Below are 20,401 nucleotides of genomic sequence, written 5' to 3' on the forward strand. Positions count from 1 at the left end.
CATTTGAAGCTTTTCAAATAAAGGACAAATCAAGATACATGTTCAAAAATAAAAACACCTGTTTATTCAAAAACAGTAAAAATAGTGCATTTATTTCCTCTTATTGTAGAATAACTGGTATTTTTATTTACACAACGCTTAGGCACTTGAGAAAAGGCAGCAGACAGCCGAGCACATTCCAGCATTTATGGCCAGTGATAATATGTACAAAACAGACTCGAGACTCAGTGAATTTTGCAGACTGCAGCTCCCAGAGGAGTCACAGAGAAGCCCAGCATAGCGCTTCAGCTGGATTACACATCACACAGGTCATGGTTGTCTCTGGGGTAGCAGTCAGCTGCAGCTGGATGGATCACTGAGGCAGATGGGTAATGGAGTTCTGACCCATAAGGACCGTTATTTCACATTTGGGATTGCTGGCGGATGCCTCCTGGAGAGAAGATTAGATCAAAGGTTTTTCTGTACGGTTCAATATAATATAACTGTATTAACAGAACATTCATGTAAATCCCTAAAATGACCATATAACACAGTTTCATCAGCTATCATATTTTTTTAAGTCTAGCTATACAGCGGCTGGGTCTACTCTGGGTTATAACACAGGTCAAGACTTTAACTGAATCTTCAAATGGAAAGAACTTCAAGCTCTCCAGCTTTATATGCCCATTTTATTCCTGAATGGATAAAAAAATATTCAAATAAAGCAAATATTTAAAACACAGACCCACATTTCTACTGCAGCTATAAAAGTGTGCTGGCCGTCCAAGGAACAGTTCTGAAAAAAAAACTGGCCCATGCTGTCACCTAATTGCTGACCCCTGGTTGAGAGGCGTGTCGTGAAAGATGTGAAAAGCTTTTTTTAAAACTGTTACATGGTTACATGGAGTACTACATGGGTTTGGCAGAATGTGAAAGACGAAGAGTGGAAAAAGTGGTGAGTAAGGTTGAGGAATAATGATTACTTATTACTCCTAAACATCAGAGAGATGCACAACTTTGCAAGGAGCTCATCAAGAAGTTGGAGCTGTGTGAATCAGGGTTCACAGTTTTTCCCTGCTCATAAATTTCCATGCATATACTTTTTGTATTTTTATTTGGCCATATTTTTTTGTATTTGCCACAATGCCACATGTTTTATTGTTACATATGTTTCCAGTGACTTGACAATGATGACAACAAATATGTAAGACAAAAAATAGACTCATAGAAGTAACCTCATGCCCAATTTATATCTATAGTGGAGGGACGGTGAGTAAGGAAAAGAGACATTATGTTGGATGGAAAGTGTCAGGAGAGGAAAGAGGCAGACTGTATGCGGGAAAGAACCTAAAGAACCATTGGAGAGCACAGAGGAAATGAGGCAGAAAGAAAAAGGAGAGACAGGCCAAAAGCAGGGGAGGAACCAGTGAAAGAGGAGAAGTGAAGAAATGTACAAGAAAAAGAAGTAGGGGGAAAAGGAAAAATAACGGCTATTGCATGAGGGAAACTGGGGAAGGCAATAAAACAAATGCATGCTTGGAGAAAGAGGGAAAGGGGGGATGAAGACAGAGAGAAAGATGAAAACTTGACAGAGTGCTCAGCCTGTTGTCTCTGGCTCCAGTAGAAAGCTGCACAGAGAGAAGTCCTGTCTACTGAGGCTGATGGGAAAGAGAATATGAGAAACACATTTTCCAGCAGACCCCCACCCAGCTCAAATAACAACTCCCTGTACCCCTGTGCCTCTGCAGTGCAAAGTCTGATTGTGAATATGTGAGTGTGTATATGCATATATGCCAGTTGTTATGCCAATGTTTGAGTGACAGACCGGAGGTTATGATGATATAACCGCTCAGATTTCAGGACCTAATTGTGTGGTTTCAGAGCTACCTTGGCACACAAGGTGGAGCACGGTGGGGTTGGCCAGCGAGCTGCTGAACGCCGTCGGTACTCGGGGAAGCAGTGCGTCCAGTGTGAGTGGGAACCCGAGGAACAGGTGGGGCATGGCCACGAGTCACTGGCTTGGCACCAGTCACTGACTTTTTAGGGCTGTGTGGAGAGGAGGCCCGTAAGTGATAGCCATATGTAACGCAGATTTATTTATTTTTATTTACTGCATATATCTACGCATCGTTGTAGTCCAACTGTGTGTGTGCGTCTGTACCTGGAGGGCTGTATCCAGGAAGAGTCTACAGGTGGAGGCAAGGGGGTGGAGCAGGTAGAGGTGGAGATCTCTCCAATGACAGCGAGCGCCTCCTTCAGGGCATCATGTTTGCGGAGCACTTCCTCCCGATGCTGCTGCTGCTCCGGTGACTCATCCATCAGTGCTGAGCATTCTCCCAGAGCGTAGAGCTGGGCCAGGAGCTCCGAGCTAATGAACTCTTTCACCTATGGAGAGGGATTATAAACAGCTGTGACAAGTCAAAAATGTTAAGACTTTGTAAAGTGATACTTTACTCTGATTTGGGATTATGACTCTAAATTCTTAAAGGGGTGTTGAAAAATGTTTTTTTTTTCCCCCCATGGTTTCTTCTTTCTTTTTCACGTCATTGGAAAATACTCAAATAGGGTTTCAAATTGTGAATACTTGTATTGTAGACAAAGGAATACAGATTTCACTGGCCAAGTTATGACAAAGATTGATGATTGATGAAAGTCACTTTAGAATGTTTGAGAGGAAGAAAGACTCAGAGAGAAAGAGAGCAGGTTTTGCTGGAAAGGAAAAAATGATTAAACATTTAAGAGTCTGGTCTGGATAGCTTACGCTGTTGATCATGAGGTGCATGATGGCCTTTGGCATTAAGTCCCTGATGGTTTTGTAGATGATGCTCATGTACGAGTCAACCAGGTTACGAATGGTTTCCACCTGGCGCTCCAGCTGGGGGTCTGTGAAGTTTTCTGGAGCCCCGTTTCCCTGTCCATCCACCTGGGTGACAGACAGACAAGATGGAGTTTGGAGTAATTGCTACATACACTACATACAGATTGTGGCTTTTTTTTTTAATTCAATGATGTATAGTCCAGTGCGATGTGCTGCAGTGACTCCTGAGCTAACACAGCTGCTGATTTCATGCTAATACAGATGTGTGAGGCGATAAAGATTGGTCTCATGTATTGCCATATCTTGTCATCTATTCTATGCTGGTGACGAGCAGGAGTACAGAGCCACTGTGGTAGGAACAAAGAGAGCAGAATAGAGGGGAACACAAAAGAGGGAGCTAGGGAGGAATGGGCAGAAGAAAGAAAAAGGGGGAGTGGGTGAGGGACGAGGAACCGCTGATTAGAAACAGACTAGAACACACACACACACATTGTAGTGACATCATGGGCCAAGAATGCTGTGCTGAAGAGCCAACGACAGAGCGAGATGGAAGGGGTGGGGGCCTTGCCTTTTCGCTTTGGCAAGGGAGGAGAAGGGGGAACATGGACATAGAGAGGGGGGTAAGGGGTTATGGCAAGGGTTTAAGGTTAGCAAAGGCTATGAGTGCATACATCACAAAGGCAAGGTGCAGACAGGTGCAGCTCCCCACAGCTAAGGTCAGGGTTGGGTTTAATTAGGTTGACTTGGGGGTCAGGATACTAACGGTGACTTTCTCAGGGTAGACTCCGGCCCGAAGCAGAGAAGCCTTCCAGCTGTCCAGCTCGTCTTGAGTGTTACAGGCCAACTCCAGGCATTTGTAGTCCTTATACACGTTCCTGCAATTCATTTCAATACTGTCAGATGCCTTAAAAAACTACACTAGCCAGCGATAACAGTTTAAATTCAAGGGGGCTTTCTACAATATTCACATCTTAAACAAACCTGTAAGGATAGCCAATGAGCCAATCTCACCAAAACTTTATGTCATAAGAATATTCAGTACATAACAAGATCATCATGATGTGTCTTGTACCCAGGTTGATCACTCTGGTGCTCCAGGTTAACACTAGCATACACAATGTTTAATGATCATATGTGACAAGCAATATTCAAGATAGGAAGACTAGCATTTATAATAAATCTATATAAAGTAATGAAAAATAATTACTGGTTTCTCTGATGAACTCAGTGTAGGTGATGTAGCTACCGTTTTTATTCACAATGTGTGGGATCATTTTCTGCTCAGCGACAATGTTAGGATGTTAAAATTAATTTTTAGCTGTAGGCTGTCTCCTCTTTCTTACCACAAATAAACAAATATCTTGTGTGGAATAACAAAAACAAAAAGTCTCTGGTATAAAAAGAAACGTCACAGCTTTGTGCTCGATCACTCAATTCAATTATCACTACGCTCGAGAGCTGCTATTTTTGAGATAATGCCAGTCACCTATTATGAATCAGCAAAGAAAAAAAATGCACCAAGACCACATGGATGATTTTGATGTTTGTGTTCTAATTTCTTAATACCTCATTTCACTCATCTGTCGACTCATTTCGTACACAAGCCAACAGGATGACCTTAATGGGTAGCGGCACATCTAGATCACCCACCTTTTTTAGGATTGGACTTCTATGTGTAACATGTCAACCTGGCAGATATGAGTAGATATAATTATAGAGAATATTCCTTGACAACACAATAAGCTGTGAGCTTAAAGAGATTTAGTAGTCTCCAGACAGATAAAGCTAGTCCCTATACACAGGTGCTGATGAGGGAAACACTGTAATTATCCTTTAAAAATGCTTACATCTCTCCCACATCTTCAATTTGGCTCACTTACAAAACTTGGCTTTTAAAGTTGTTCATCTAACACATTTAAATAATTGTGTTTGCATAATTAATTGATAATTAACATGAAACTTATGTTACTTTGCTGCTACTCTACATAGTTGTCCTTTGAATACCGCATAATGAGTTAATGAAAATGTACTTTTATTCATTATTTGTTAACCTGTTCCCTATTATTTGGTTTGCATTATCAAGCAATTTACAGAAGATACTAAATAAATGTTGGCTGAGTTTGTGTGTGAATTACTAATGCAGGCTGTCATTTGACTCTCCTTTAGTTTAGAGGGTCAGAGACTAAAATTAAGAATATGTATTGAGAATAATTATAGTCCAAGCAGTCCAAGTCTCCCAGCCTGGTGTGATGTTTTGAATATACATAATGACCACCCATTTGGGAAGTACACTGGCTGACCTGTGTCCCATTCCCCATCTTGTGTAAATTATTTGATGCAGGGGTAACACAGTTCATTGGTGTAAAAGTGATCTATGTGAGTCAGCCCTGTATTAGTAACCACTGGTTGACCACAGATCCTCAGTGGAAAAGGGGTATAAGAGTTGAGCCAGTCTCCCCAAAATTTGGTGTGTTAAATGCATTATGGTATATAATACAAAAGCATGTAAAGAGAGAACAATTTACTGACAAATACAACATAGAGACATACTTGCAACAAGGTAGATACACACCTACAGACACACATGCACTCATACAAAATAAAACAATTTCCTAAACCGCTATGCTTGACAAGACCTCCCTCACTGCAACTTATCCCCTCATCTTCATCATCTATTTTCTCCCTGTTTTTTTATTCCTGGGCTCTTCTTTCCCTCTGTCTTTCCTTTTACACCATCATAACATCTTGTGCTGTGTGGAGACAGCAGAGCAAAGCAAGAAACAAGCAAAGGATCTGGAGCAGGCTGTGGCCCATCTGTTAAACATTTTTCTTTAATCACTCAGTTGTTTCTTTCCTCCTTTTGTTGTTCCCTTCTCACATTCAGAACACATAGCAATTAACCTCAAATATGTGAAACCTTTTTGCGTGTGTGAGAAGATCAAGAAATAGGCTGTCCGTTTGTAAGCATATGGCTGTGCTACAACGGGTGAGGCTAATAAGTCAGGGCGTGGTGGCTAACAGACAGGGAGCCAGGCCAACGATGACAATACTAGAGTGCTATTACACTAGGATCAGGACGCTAACATACGCACCGACAAGCGAGCACACATTAAAATTGTTCTCTATGCTGATTTATCACTCACACCAACCATTTTTTCTAATCTCCTTCGCTATTCTCTCCTCTGCTTGTGGCCAGTATGAGTTTTTTCACTCATCTTGAGGAATTCCTGCACAGAGCCCTGACTGCTTTAGATTTGAAGAGTTTCCTGAGGTTTTTGATTACTGTCAGACAGGGACAAAACCACTGCAATGTCTGCCACACACACACACACACACACACACACACACACACACACGCAAATACAGAAAGAGAAACAGAGAGAGTGAGGGCGCAGGAAAAGGGGGTGGGGGGGTGGGGGGGGGGCGCCATAGGACAGACTTTGACACATTCCTGGCCGATGGCTCTGATACTCTCTCTCCCGCTTTCTTTCTCCTCTCAACCCTTCCAATTCTTCTCTCTCCCTCCTTTTTGTGGTGAGTCGAGCAATTCTTTCCAAACAAGAGCAGCCTCATCTCTGATCCAAGCTCTCTGGCTTTGATTAGCTGCTTAATGAGCCTGCCGTCGGTATGCTGTGGTCTATACACACACATTGGCAAAAGGCACATACACACATGTACACACGCATATGCACACACAAATCCAGTTTGTGTGTCCGAATGCAGCATAGCACAGTATTATAAACAAAGCCCACATGCTCTGGTACAATCGGCCAGGCTTTGGGTTGGCTCCAGCTCCTAAACACTCGCTCTCTTTCTTTTTCTCTTATGCTCTCTCTTTGTTTCTCCGTCTCTCTCAATCTGTTTCACACACACATTAGACCTACAAACCAAAACCCAGCCCTGCCCTCAACAGCCTGGTATAAAAAACTACACCCGCTCCAGCACCCACTGGATATCCTTTCAGTTCCGGTGGCAAAGTTCAATAGAAGAGGTCAAAGGAAGGGCAGGACTCTGCTCTGACATCTCCTCCCTTTCTTCCTGATATGTCCACGCCTTGTAAAATATCACTACAACTTCAGCAAGCAGGTGACAAGAACAGAACTCCCTATTCTGACTCATGTGCTCACTTGTCAGAAACGCACGTACACAAACACAGGCCTCCAGTCACACACACAAACCTTGACTCTGTGTTGAAGATAGCAAAGACGAATTTGCTGGACATGAAACCCTTCTCCACGTCTCTGAGTTTTAAGTTGTCCAGAGGGAGCATGTACTTCTTCTCCTTCTCCTAGAAAAGACAAAATATGGTAAGATAAAAGTTGACAGAGGTATGCAGAGTAAAATAGGACATCATAGAGAGGTAGCACAGGTGTTGATAGCAAAAAACAACACAGACTGAAGACAGTTCACTTGGGGGCTTTAGTTAAAATAGTTGCATGTCTGGTACTAAATATTTTTCAGGCTGCGCTTAGAGAAGAGAGTAGCCAGTGGGATCAAGAGACTTGAACTGTAAAAGGAAAAGTGTCAGAGGGTGAGGCGAAGAGGAGTTGTGTGAACACTATGCTAGCAGCGCATCCGAGTTCATATCAGATTTTGTCTGCCTGTCAAGACTGACTCACATTAACAACCCGCTAACTTGTGGAAGAGAGACAGTGGACGAGGGAGAGAGAAGGCGAAAGAGATGCCATAAGTCTATAGTCTGTCATCACCGCAGGGACTTATGAATGACAGTAAACAGTTGGAAGAGTGCAGCGGACAGAGTGAGCAGAACCAGACAGTATGGAGGCAGGGTACAGAGAACTGAAGCTGGGAGGGAGGGAATGAGAGAAGGAGTACGAAAAAAAAAAGAGGGAGAGAGGCCGGGCCCACATGTGAAAGTCATTACTCAGACTCAAGCTCTAACACAACATTTCTCCTCGAGTGAAGCCCTTCCCCCCCCATCTCTCTACTCTGGCCTGCTCCCTCTTTCTAACCTTTGAGAAGGGGGCTTTCAGAAAGCTGCTTTGGTGATATTCACAGCTGTGGACTAGATAGAGATGAAGGAGAGAAGGAAAAAGAAGGCTGACTTCCATGGAAAATAGAACTAACGCATGCCTGCGAGAAAAGAGGGTTTCCTTAAAATTCTGGATGTTGTCTTGGTGGTTGTGTTTGTGTGAGTGTGTGTGTGTGTGTGCATGTGTGGGTGTGCACGCCTGCATCTGAATTTGAAGACATGCACACATGTGGTTTTAGATGTGAGTGTGCTGGTAGTACATTTTGGTCTTCCCTCTCTCAGTGCTCCCCTGAACCCTACGACTCTCTTCCTTCGTTCCTCTTTCCTTTTTTCCAAAGGGGCCCACTTCCTGTAACAGAGGCTGAAAAAAATGACAGAACGGGATTGGCGCTCATACTGCAACATCTGGGATCGCTTTAGACAGAGGGGGAGGAGACTGGAGAGAGTATAGGGTGCTCTGATGGGGTAGAAATAGAAAGTAGAGATGAGGAAGAGAGGAAGAGGAGGGATAGAGGTGGATAGAGGGATAGAGAGGAGTGAATTTTGTGCGATTAGATGTGGAAGGGTTGAGGAACATAGAGAGCAGGAGAGAATGTGCTGGAGAAGTGGGGAGAAACTGCAGACCACTCCAAAGTTGATTCCCCATGGGTCCCATCAACCCATATATGGCTGCTAAGTTCCTCCCTAACTCTCTCTCCATCTCTCACTCCCCTTATTTCCTTATGCCTTCCCTGAGTGAACAGGCAGATCCCTAGCTGAATGAGTGAATGTGCCACGTCAAGACTGGATACTACGCCGGGACACAGCCCTGTGGACGCCTGACCCAAGATACACTGACATCGCCGGAGGAGGGACACCCGTAGGAGTGGATGTCTGATGTGCGTGTGAGACCCCTCGCCCCGCAACACAGCATCGAGACAGGATAAGAAAGAAGAGAATAACAGAGGAAACCTTTTGGTGACAACCTTCCACCACAGGCAGGACTGCTAGCAAACAACCAGAATGGGAAAAAGGCGAGACCAAAGAGAAGAGAAAGTGAGAAAGGGTCCTGCTCCGTCATCCCAGTGTTCAGACTACCTGTTCAGGATCTTACTGGTGTACAGTAGTCTGCACATTGGTTAGACTGTGCAAGGAAGCGCTTCAGCAGCCTACACGAATAACATATACATACCCACAAGACTCAGGACAACATGAAAACCTGCATGCATGCATCTATGCTGGGGCAAATCCAGTGTCTAATATTTTCTGATGTTTCTTGCTTAAATGTGTGGAAATGTGTTTAAATGTGCATACACTAACACTTACTTTTATTACTTCAAACTGTAGTCATCAACTCTGTAGTAATTCAAGCGTAATGAGATCCATTTTGTAGCATTCATCAGCTTGAGTGTCTGTGTAAATGGCGAGTGATGCATTCAAGGCAGAGACGTTTACATACGGCAAATTCCAGCAAGAGAAGCTGTAACTAGTGACTGACTAATGTTTTACAAACATTCAAGGCAAAACAGCTGTAAACTATTGAGTTTTTATACACACACTCAGTGTAGAAAAGCTTGAAATTGACTGATTTTGCCTCACATATTGGGTATTTTGTGTTTCTGCATGTGCATCTGTGTGGCCATATGATAACTCTTGTGTTCACAGACATCATGGCACTGCTTTGTGTATGCTTGTGTGTATGTGTGTGTGTGTCCTCTAGGGTGGTTGTGGGGTATCATACATCAGAGCTGCTATGTCTGAAGCTGTGTCTTCTCTTCCTATAGACTAATGGATTTGAGATATGGAACAGGCCTCTCACACACACACACATACACACACAGGGGAGCGTCTAGATTAAGTGTATAGGCATGAGCCGTCTGTTTTTCTTCAGGCTGCCTGGTGGAGCCCTGGCAGTTGAGGGGTGAAGGAATGTATGTCTGTTCAGTGTGCTACAGAGATTAAACTCTGGACTATTAGGCTGCACTCTCAGTATGAGGTCAAAGCAGGGTACAACTGTCGTAGTACACGGAAAAGCGATGCGCCGTATGGCTTTTAAGACGTTAAAAAATTGGAGTGTGTAGAAGCAAGGGATGGAGAAGGGAGGTTGGAAGGGGAGTCAATGGGGGTAGGGGGTGGGGGGTGGGGGGACAGGGGTATTTGTGAGAGAAACTGTGGAGGAGTTGAGAGGAGAGGGGGAGTCAAAAGGGGAGGTCTGCAGTGTAGAAACAGCCATGTGGGATTTCTCTGGGCAGATCTTGGAAGCTGGTGTTTGGACAAAGCTTCAAATTTTCCAGCCAGGAATGTGCATAGTCCCAGGGAGACTGCCAACCACAGAAAGGGGGAGAAAGAGAAAGAGGGGGAGACAGAGAGAGAGAGAAAGAAAGAGAGAGACAGACATAGAGAGAGAGAAAGGAGGAAAGGAAAAGGCAGCAGAGGTAAAGAAAGAGAAAATAAAAGTTGGGAGGGGGGGCAGCAGTAGAAGAAAAAGAAATGTCTGTGGAGGTAGTGTGGGCGGGGAGAGTGAGAGCGGGAACTGCAAGAGAGAAGAAGCAGAAGTTGGCTTGCATGACAGTGTGTGTGTGTGTGTGTGCGTGCGCGCACAAAGTTGCATTTGGAAAAGCAGTAGATCTGATCTTCTGTGATAATATGGGTGACTGACAATGCGTTCAGGCCTTGAAAACACATAAACAGCTGATAAACTTTCCAACATAAGGAGGAAGTGCAATGACTAATCCAACTGAACCTAATTAATTGGAAAGGTTTAGACACTCATATGAGCTTTAATCCTTGTAGTCAAACATACGTGTCTCATTGTGATCTGAGTCAAAGTTTGTTGCTCTGATGTGGTCACGAAATACTTGCTTGCCTGTCTTTGTATTATTTATTGCAGATGTGCTAAGTCTGTGTGTACGTGTGAGTTGATTGGTAAATGCTTAGTAAGGGGATGACAGCCAGAGGAAACGTATAACACTGTTTGTGTACAATATGCATGCCTGGGGCTGTGTCTGGGAACACTGTGTTCAAGCGAACCAGTGTTTATCTGAAAAGTGACCGTGTCTGTCTGAGTGAGTGTATATTTTTCTCCACTATTTGCATGCCAGTTTGTTTACATCAGACTCCGCATGTGTACTGTATACTGTATATACAAGTCTGTCCACTGTGTGTGTTTGAGCGTGCATGTGTGTGTGTGTGTGTGTGTGTGTGTGTGTGTGTGTATGTGTGTATGTGTGTGTCTTAGTTTGGCTTGGGGCAGCTCCAGCTGTGTCAGAGTGAGCCGCTCCAAATGCCTGAACTCCCAGAAGAGGAAGAAAAGGGGGAGTAAGGGGAAGAGTGAACGAAGAGCGGGACGAATGGGGAGAGGGGAGGGCGTCAGAGGAATGAATGGGGGAAACGGAGGGGCTCAGTTGCAGGTCCAGGTGGCAGGAGAGAAAAGAGGAAAAATGGTTAGCTAGGCTGAGAGATGCTCTTCTACTTATGCATATAATGGTGTCAAATGTCACTTCCATAAATACAGGGTCCATCTGTCTGGTTTTAGCCACAACGCGGCTTTCGAACTTTAGTGTGGTTACCAAGAACAATAACTTATTTGTAAACGCACTCTACACACTGTCAATAATGCCTGTCAAACAATACAACTAAATTTTATCCACGACAGCATCATCACAAATGTAATGTATTAGTCAACGGTACAAATGTACGCACAAATGCTCTCCTCCTCTGATCTCACTTCCTGTACTCTGGCCTTCCCTCTTCACATGACATCAACTGTGACAGGATGAGACTGTTGTGGTGTGTCTGCCTGTCTACACTTGCTGTGCAGACCTTCTGCTCCTGTACAGCAGGCACAGACAGGCAGACAGATGGCAGCCCCACTGACATCAGAACAGGGACACTAGGACAGCTCTTCCAACTTCTTCAATGAAACTGCAGGGGCTTGACTGAAACTGTTGTATTTTCAATTGATGACAGATTTCCCCTTCTACTTAATCATCTCTCAACTTTCCGATTAACATACTGTTTCAAGCTGAGATGTGTTAATAAACTCATGATGACTCAAGTGTACTGCTGTGTTTTGACTTCACTATTTTCTCATTTTAGTCCAAATTATAACTTGCTTTGATTAATCTATTTGTTGTCACGCATGATGAAAAGACAGGGGATTAGATGAAAGTGAAGGCCTTACCTCATCATCTTTGAACCAGGACAGGCTCTCGGCAGTGAGAATGAACCAGTACTCTTTGGCTCCACCTTTCATGATGCCAATGTTGCTGACAGTCAGCCAGCCCTTTCGTATGACCTGCACAACAGCCAAAGGTAAGGGTAAGGAGCTCAGATGGCTGAACTGACAGCAGCAATGGTGTTTAGAGGACATGGAAAATGACATAGCAAGGTATAATTCCTATGAAGGTGTGCAAAGCAGATCACGTAATGAGAGTGGACCTTACTAGTGAGAACAGGAGCAAAAGTTAGAGAAAGTTGACACTGGAGGAAAAAAAAATTTGCAAGTTAGACATTTGTGAGATATATGACGTAGCAACAGTGAGGCAATCACCAAATAATTCAGCCATGTTTCCTGACCACCAGTGGACATTGGTCAGTGAGAAGAGGACTAGATGTACAGGTAAAGGCAAACACAGTAAGCATAGGGCCAAGCATATTTGGAGATAAGAACAGGATGGAAGAGACTGAAAGAAAGATGTGTGATGAATTAGGGAACAGGAAGTATGAGATGACATACAGATACCAAGAAATGACATACACATCCTGCAAACTGGAAAGTCTTAACATCTGCAAATATTTATGGAGCCAGAGGTAAAGAATATAAGAATACTGAGAACACTGAGAGGGGAAAAAAAGTTTGTGACATTAGCAGTGTATCAGTGGCAGATGGTGAAAAACGTGATTAATAAAGCTACAACAAGCCATTTTGCCAGTGTGCATGTTTGCTGCCATAAGTAGCATGCCAACCCACAACCCCTTAGCTTCCTGCACACACATATATCCAGTAGAGGCAGCAGTGAGAGAGTAGGCTTTAAAAGATTGGTTTCCTACTATTAGACTTGAGAAAGGGACCACACCCTGGAGAAAAACAGGAGATGAAGAAGCAAAATTAAGATAGTGTTCAATTGTTCTTTATATTAATGTTGTTGGAGATTACACTAATATTGATAATTAAATAGTTTAACTACTATTAAAGCAACATCAAAGTTGTTTGCGTAAATAAATGACACATTTTTTTGATTTTTTAAAGCTGTGCTTGAAATCTACTGCTGTTTTACAAATGTCATCCTATTACATCGAGATTACAGAATAAACACAATCATACTGGGGATTGTGTCTTTAATGATCCCAGCTTTAAAATGTGTCACAAAAATATTATGTTACACATAAATCATAGGAGATTGAGATGAAAAAAAAAAAAAACGCCTCCTTTTTGCTTGACTACATTCCTGTGAGAAGCCAAGAACAACCCTGGTTTCATGATTTGATCCACTTCAGTAAAATCTGCACACAAACACAAAAATCTCCAATTTAACTGCAGCTATGAATGCTGATTAATGCTGATTAATACATAACACATGGGGCGGTGACATCACTGGAAATAAGAAGGGGAAAAATAAAAATGTAAGATGGATGGAAAAGGTTTAGTTCAGCACCATGCACACTCAAATTGTGCACTGCAGACAACCATTGGCTGCAAGGGTCAATTGTGAGTGTATATATCGTCATCTAAGATGTGCAAATTATCATGCACAAATATGCACATATTATGTTTGTTTTGCATTATAGTGACAAAGGCAATTCTGAATGAGAAGGGAAAACAATAGTAAAAGTGTATAGCCAGCCTTATTTTTTGGTCTGAGGGTGATTAAGTCAGAGTCAAGGTATGGTAAAAGATATGAGATATCACTGGGATACTTAGTTGACAGTTTATACTTCTTGGAGACACTAGACGAAAAACCAGGGAATCAACAAGGTCATTAGGATGCATCTTCAGGAGACCATGAAAGATTTTACTAAATGTCTTCTAAATATCTTAATTATCCATACAGTAGTAGATCTTTCACTCTGCTATCACCATCTCAAGAGTCACGCTGCTACTGTGGTGAAAAATACTGCAAAAAGGTATTTTCCTGCTGAATTCTCACCTGGTTTCCTGAAATCCCCAGAACAACCTTCTTATTGCTTTGGTTGTACATCTGCTGGGCACTGAGAGAGAGGAAGAGCACATGTTAATTTATTTGTGTGTTATAATTTTTTATAGTTCATTAAAATATTTAGTGACAGTTTAAAACTGATGAGAGGTTACTCACTTAGTGAAGCCAACGAAATCTTCATGTTTGGTATTTATGTACGCAAGCTGTATGTCAATGAGCAACAAGACCTGGATAGAGCAGACATACATTAATTAGAGATAAACACAACCTGTACAATTTATCCAGTAGTGTGATCTCAAACTAATTTGTGAATGCAAAGTCCAAATGTGTGTGAATGACCTGATCTCTGCATTTACTCTCTTGCTCTCGAATTTCAGTGGTTATAATTTTCTCTGTTTCATCTCGCAGTTTGGGAAAGGAACTAAGCTATAGAGAGAACATATCAGAAGTCAGTTAAAAGGCTGTTTCAACACATTGAAACACACATCGCACAAGTACAAAACTCACACGGAGATTTATACCTTGTTGAAACACTGGTTCACGGTGGTGAATAGTTCTTGACTGACCATGTCAACGAATTTCATACATGGTCCCTTAAGCCTTGATATCTGTTTCTTCACTATTGCTTCAAAGGCCATGTCAGGAGTGAACAGACCTGTCCTATAGGGAAAGAGCAGCAGGTGGAGGAAAGGAAGAAAATGAAAAGAAATACAAAACAAATGTTAGGTTGGCTGGTGCAAACAAAAAATATCACAACAGAAAAATGTAAAAGGATGTAAAAGCATTTAACACTCATGCTCAAAACACTATACCACACCTGACTCCATGGATGTTTCTGATGGCATAGTTGATCTCCCGCCGCAGCTTACTCTCATCAGACTCAATCTGAAGTCAACCACAGTACATTGTCAGTCAGAGATGAGCACTTGGCCAAGTGACTATGGCAAGCTCTACATATGCACAAAGACAATCAAAAGCAATGCACAGAATCACACACCTTGACCAGTTCATAGGGGAAGCGCTCATGAAAGATTCGGTTGATCCTTGCACCTCCCGACAGAATCATGGTGTCTACTTTGTCGCCTGAGCCTTCGATTAGCTTCTCAAAGTCAACAGCCAGGCGCTGAACTGACCTGAGGTGAAGAAACAGACAGACCAGGAGAAACACTGATACATAAATAATCAAAAAAACAAAATCTGCATACACATGCACACAGAATGACTGACTGACTGTAGAAGTGTCTTGGTCCTGCTTGCAGGGTCATCAGGATTATATTGTTTGTACTCTTCAACCTCTTTGTTCACAGCCAGAAGCTGGCTCTGCAGATGACTACGGAAGGCTGGCAGAGTGTCCCGAATGTGGTTTGTCAGTTGCTGAAAAATAAAAATTGTGGGTAACAACACACACGCATAACCTATTTACTTTTCTATGTGTGTATGTCTGTGGGTGTGTTAACCTGGTTGAGGATTCTTTGTAAATATGGTGTGCCCATGCTTGCAGCAATGTGTTTGTAGGCCGGGTGGGAAAGGAAAAACTTTTCCTCTGCAAGCAGAGCTGCTTTAATATCCTTTTTCCCATCAATGTCTTTCTGACTGCGGTTCACCACCCCTATGTAACCTGGGGAAGAAGAGATGAAAAGGGAAATGAAGAGCATGTGATCATTGTAAAGAAGACAATGTGCAACAAGAGAGAAGAACAATCAAGGGCTTTGATGTAAGACAGATTCAACTCGCATTTTCTGACGTGTCCTTGGGAACTCTTCCCAGACTGCCATTTGTTCCATTAAGACTGTAGCATACAAGCAGGAAATGAGTGTGTTTGTGCAACAGCAGAGCATGTGGTATAAAGCGGGCCAAATCCCCTATTTAATACAGTAATAGATGTAATAGCACTAGGCTCCATATCTAATGCTTCAGCTCTATGCTGCTACTAGGGCAGTTATTTCAGTGGGCTTCCATGGCTAATGCATTAGCACTATAGGAGAAGCATGAGGGAGCTTGCACCTGGTGGTGCTTTACTGCAATGCCTTTTTCCTTGCTTCTCACTCTGTCTCTCTCTTTCTCTCTCTCTCCCTCTCTCTCTCTCTCTCTCTCTCTCTCTTTATCCCCCCACCTCCCCCTTTCTCTCTCACACACACACAGCACACTTTTACTAGCCATCAGGCATGCTGGTATCAGTCCCCCTACTCACACTCTTGGCTGTTACACAAAACAGTACAGTGAATAATATAATCACTTTTGCTCTGTCTATCTCTCATTCAAATACACACAAGAACAAATGTGCACATATGTGCACAGATATGGTCATCTTTTAACACATGGCACAAGCTAATGAAATATTGTACATGGATATACAAATAGTGAACAAAAGAGACAGAGAGAGAGAGAGTTAGAGATACAGAAAGAGAAAAAGACAGAGGGAATGAGTGCTTGGTTGAGAGTGAGCTTCTGGTAGGTGATTACAGACACAATTATAACGTCAGTCCTCTCCAGAGAGCCTCCACCAGATGCAATATGACTAGATTGCAGCTAGGTGGCTCAACACACACAAGAACACATGCACACAAACATAAGCAGCACACCTCTGCGTAGGGGAAGCAACCTGTTCTCTAGTATTTCCCGGGCATCTGTTCCTTCATCCATCAGGTCCAGTTTAGTGATTACACCTATTGTACGCTGGCCTAAAGGGAAGAAGAAAAACAGGAGGAACTTTTACGGCCTCAATATGTGATTTTAAAACCTGTGGAATAAGAATATTATATGACAACTCCCTCAACCTTTTAGACATTTTCCTTGTAATAATGAGATCATTAATCCTTGCTTACAGACGTCAAGGTGAAGTTATCAGCCACAGAAATGCAGCATTAAGCTGGTGTACATTCAGTGCCTTGCTCAAAGGCACCTTAGTGAGATGTCTTGCGCAGTACAGTATGTCTTCTTCTTGAGCAATGGTCTCTTTAACCACAAGGCCAACCTGATGTCTTCATTACTGACTATTTTATATATAAATCAAGCTTCCACATTCCCACACCACACAATCACACACTTGGCTTACCCTGTGGGTCAACATCTTTGGCCAGTTTGAGTGCATCAGAGTTGGCCAGGTCAGTGTTGGCAGGCGTGACAGCCAGGATGAGACAGTTTTCCTTACAGATGAACTGCATGATCATGTCTCGTATCTGGTACTCTATGTCTGCTGGCTGGTCGCCCACAGGCAACTTGGTGATACCAGGCAGATCCACAAGAGTCAGGTTCAGCACTGCAAACAAACACAAGCACATCCAAAAGAGTGCACATAAACACACACGTTATAAAAATGTCAGAGAAATAGACTTTGTGTGAATGTTACCATGTGGTGAATACATCCGTAGGTTAATAGGGACAGGAGAGATGCCCTTATTCGATCCTGTGACTCTGCACGTCTCTGCCTCTATCTCCTGGCGGATCTCATCAAAGTCTGTGAACTTCTTTCCCTTACAATGGAGAAATTCACCATACTCTGGAAAAACATCAGTTAAACAATGATACATTTGTACTGTGATCTTAATTTTAGAATATCTTAGAAATATCAAGCACATCCAGTGCATCAAAACATTTGCTGCTGTTTTATGTTTTTATGGGTCAAGTTATAAGAGCACAGAATGATAAACCATGATATATAAATACAATTTAATAAAGTCAAGTTTATTTGTGATTGCACTCTTCCAGCAAGTTTCTATATGTTATTTGAGACTGTCTTTTAAATAATGCAAATGCTGCATATCATACCACTTTGCTTCTCTGCAACAGAGGCTAGAGGGCCAAAAAATACAGGACACAGTCTTATCATTCTGAGCATTAGATGACAATTCCAGCAATGTCTCACCAGTCTGGCTCTGTCATTGTGAAATGTAATACTGCCACCTGGTGGCAGCTTCAAATACAAGCTACAAAATGACACCTGAAATGCATGGGTGAATGAGAGTGTCTTTCCTACCCGTGTTAGCACTAAGCAGCTGGAGAATTAAAGGTCTACGAGTGACAATTCCTGAACCACGTGGAAGGAAGTCTCTGTTGGAGAGGAAACACTGAATTGGAAAAGGATACACACCCACAAACACACACACACGCAGGCAAACTGCTGCTGGTATTTGATGCCAATGCAGACTTGCATCTTTGTCTGAAAAATTAGCCTGACACGCACCATTTAAATGACTTTACATAGTCTACATGCCCACATAAGACCATTACACGACAATATACTTTTCTGTGAGACATAGGCCTAATAAAGTATTGTCAGAACTGTCTGACTTAAACAGTCAGCTGTACATTAGTTTTGATTAGGTTACCATACCATCCAAAATACCAGCAACTTGATCAGGAAGGCTAGTACTAAAAGCTGAATGTAGTGTTAACTATAAAACACATAATGCACAGGGTAAAAAATAATCCACCTCCTATGAAAAAATCTGATTCAGGAAGTTTGTTTTACTGCATCCTGCTCCAGATCAAACATCTGGCACAGAACTCAGCAGAGGAGTGTCATAACATAGTCATGACTGAGACAAAGAACTGACGTGATAAAATATGACTACACACACAGGAAGGCAAGTATTAAGAGTCTTCTACAGTTACTGACAAGGCTTCACATTTTGGCTTGGATGCTATACTACTCGGGACAATACATGGGTCCCCTTCACTTAACAAAGCCCCAGTGTCTAGAATATAATGGTCAGAGGAAGCTAGGAAACTACTGTGACTGAACAGCATTCCTTTTTGACGGGATGGCAGCACTTAACCCCCTCATCGCATTTAACAGCACTGTCTTACTAGTATTTAAACTTTACCAAAACAACTCTGAGTGGGCTTCGTTACCTTTAGACCTCAAAATTAGATCCGTGAAAGGTCTGAATAAGATTTAACTCGACAAATCTCTGAAAGGTATTGTCTGAATGACTTATATGTTTACGAAAAGCTTTCATTGTTTTCCAAGAGCCTGCCTGTGAGATAAGATGCTGTACTGGCTACTGTCATACAGACACTGCCAACTCTGGCATCCACTACTTCATACTAGCAAATATAGCCATATCACTGGTGCTGGGCGGAGACAATGAGGTATGAGGTATGAACACAGTGATTTCAACAGTACATTCAAACTGATTACGTTAGTTGTCTGAAGTTCTGGTTACAATTCAGTGGATACTTGTGTATAAGGCTTGTCCAAGCCCCTGCATCACAGTTGACATGGCTTTACTTTAAGCATTACAAGCACTGAACAGTAGCTATATTACAAATTCAGATTTTGTTGAATCCTAACTACAGATTCCTGTCTTATAACTTATTTTTATAGCATCAGTAAATTCATCAACCATTAATAAAACCACTACTAACAAGTTAAAACCTATGCTTTATCAGAAAGGCTTCATACGTCATCTGTGCCTGTTTTCAGTAAGTTGATATGCACAGTTCATTCAGAGTTCACTGAATGTGGCTTACCTGCCCACAAAACTTTCCAGCACGGAGCTCTTGCCTGCGCTCTGTCCGCCCACCACCGCAATCTGCGGCAGATGGAGGCTGCAGCTCTGTCCCACGCCGCTCAAGGCTTCTTGAAGGCGGTTGACGAGCGGGATCAGCTCCTCCATCCCACGGTTGCCCATCGCAACGGAGCGGCAGCCCGTCTACCTGCCCTGCTCCTTTAACTCCTGTTTAACGCAGGTTCTACGCTACACCAGTCAACAGAATAGCTACCATAGTTAATGGTTACTTACAATTATGCTGTTTTCATTGCTGAAATGTAGAAAAACCAAAAAATTGATACTCCTCTTGAGAGTCGGTTCTTGCCGATTTTAAAGCTCCGAGTCTTCAGCAGCCGTTGGTACGTTAACTTAGTTACTGTTAGTGCGTCTGGTAACGTAAGTGTCCGACTTTGTGCTCACAGACAACGAGACCTCGAAAACAGCTTGCTATAGACATTTCTGTCTTTTAAAACTCCAAAAGCGCGCAGTGAGTTGTTTCCCTTGACCTCTGGATACATTTGGGAAGCTAACCGCTAGCTTATTAGCCGCTGCTGGATAGTTTAACAGCAAAACATTCTACTTTGACAGCTAACGGAATCAAGTTTTCAGCGCATGCGCGCTCATCGGAAAATTTAACTCGGCAACCCCCTTGGTGCTAGACAGACAAACTTCATGGCCAATTATAAAAGTACCTTAACTTATCAGACACCAGGCAAACACTCCCTCCTCCGACAGAAGCTATTTAAAAATCCAACACACCCTCTACTGCAGCCCTTAAACACTACAACCAGAACCAGCGTGTACGATTCATCTACTGTAAATAACGCGGCTGCATTCTTTGGCAGTGAGGAGGGAGCACAGTGTAGTACACTGGAATCCTGAAGCAAGTGAAAGAGAAACCGAAGGCTAAATTTAATGGGGAAATAATGCAAAGTGTTCATATTACTGAGTTCAGTTCAGATTACATTTTATGTGAAGC

General features: G+C 42.6%; 1 protein-coding gene across 3 annotated transcripts; it reads right to left on the reverse strand.

The window, feature by feature from the left end:
* Positions 1–41: 41 nt before the first annotated feature.
* Positions 42–20,375, reverse strand: dnm3a (dynamin 3a). Of its 3 annotated transcripts, XM_042417482.1 has the most exons (21): positions 19,403–20,375; positions 17,904–17,977; positions 17,277–17,426; positions 16,983–17,186; positions 16,510–16,608; positions 15,385–15,545; positions 15,159–15,301; positions 14,925–15,060; positions 14,745–14,812; positions 14,449–14,587; positions 14,267–14,353; positions 14,084–14,154; positions 13,919–13,979; positions 12,822–12,848; positions 11,953–12,066; positions 6,976–7,085; positions 3,561–3,672; positions 2,741–2,902; positions 2,141–2,364; positions 1,867–2,025; positions 42–430 (listed from the first exon to the last, which is right to left on the reverse strand). In XM_042417482.1, exons 1-21 carry the CDS (start codon positions 19,561–19,563, stop codon positions 397–399), a joined length of 2,496 nt encoding a protein of 831 aa, XP_042273416.1. In that variant the 5' UTR covers positions 19,564–20,375; the 3' UTR covers positions 42–396. The 3 variants fall into 3 exon arrangements, 2 of the variants coding, with proteins under 2 accessions (XP_042273416.1, XP_042273415.1); XM_042417481.1 differs by lacking the exon at positions 12,822–12,848; XR_006097129.1 differs by lacking the exons at positions 42–430; positions 1,867–2,025; positions 2,141–2,364; positions 12,822–12,848 and having other exon boundaries at positions 2,813–2,902; positions 3,469–3,672.
* Between the last annotated feature and the right edge of the window lie 26 nt (positions 20,376–20,401).

The sequence above is a fragment of the Thunnus maccoyii genome, chromosome 7 (assembly GCF_910596095.1).
Source record: "Thunnus maccoyii chromosome 7, fThuMac1.1, whole genome shotgun sequence".
In the NCBI taxonomy this organism is placed as follows: Eukaryota; Metazoa; Chordata; class Actinopteri; order Scombriformes; family Scombridae; genus Thunnus; species Thunnus maccoyii.

Coding starts and splice junctions, on each gene's coding strand:
- dnm3a (XM_042417482.1), bottom strand. CDS start 19,563: ATGGGCAACCGTGGGATGGAGGAGCTGATCCCGCTCGTCAACCGCCTT. Junction 15,546..16,509: donor GTTGCTTCCCCTACGCAGAG/GTGTGCTGCTTA, acceptor CTTCTTCCCCAG/GTTACATAGGGGTGGTGAAC. Junction 14,155..14,266: donor AGAGTAAATGCAGAGATCAG/GTCATTCACACA, acceptor TGCTCTATCCAG/GTCTTGTTGCTCATTGACAT.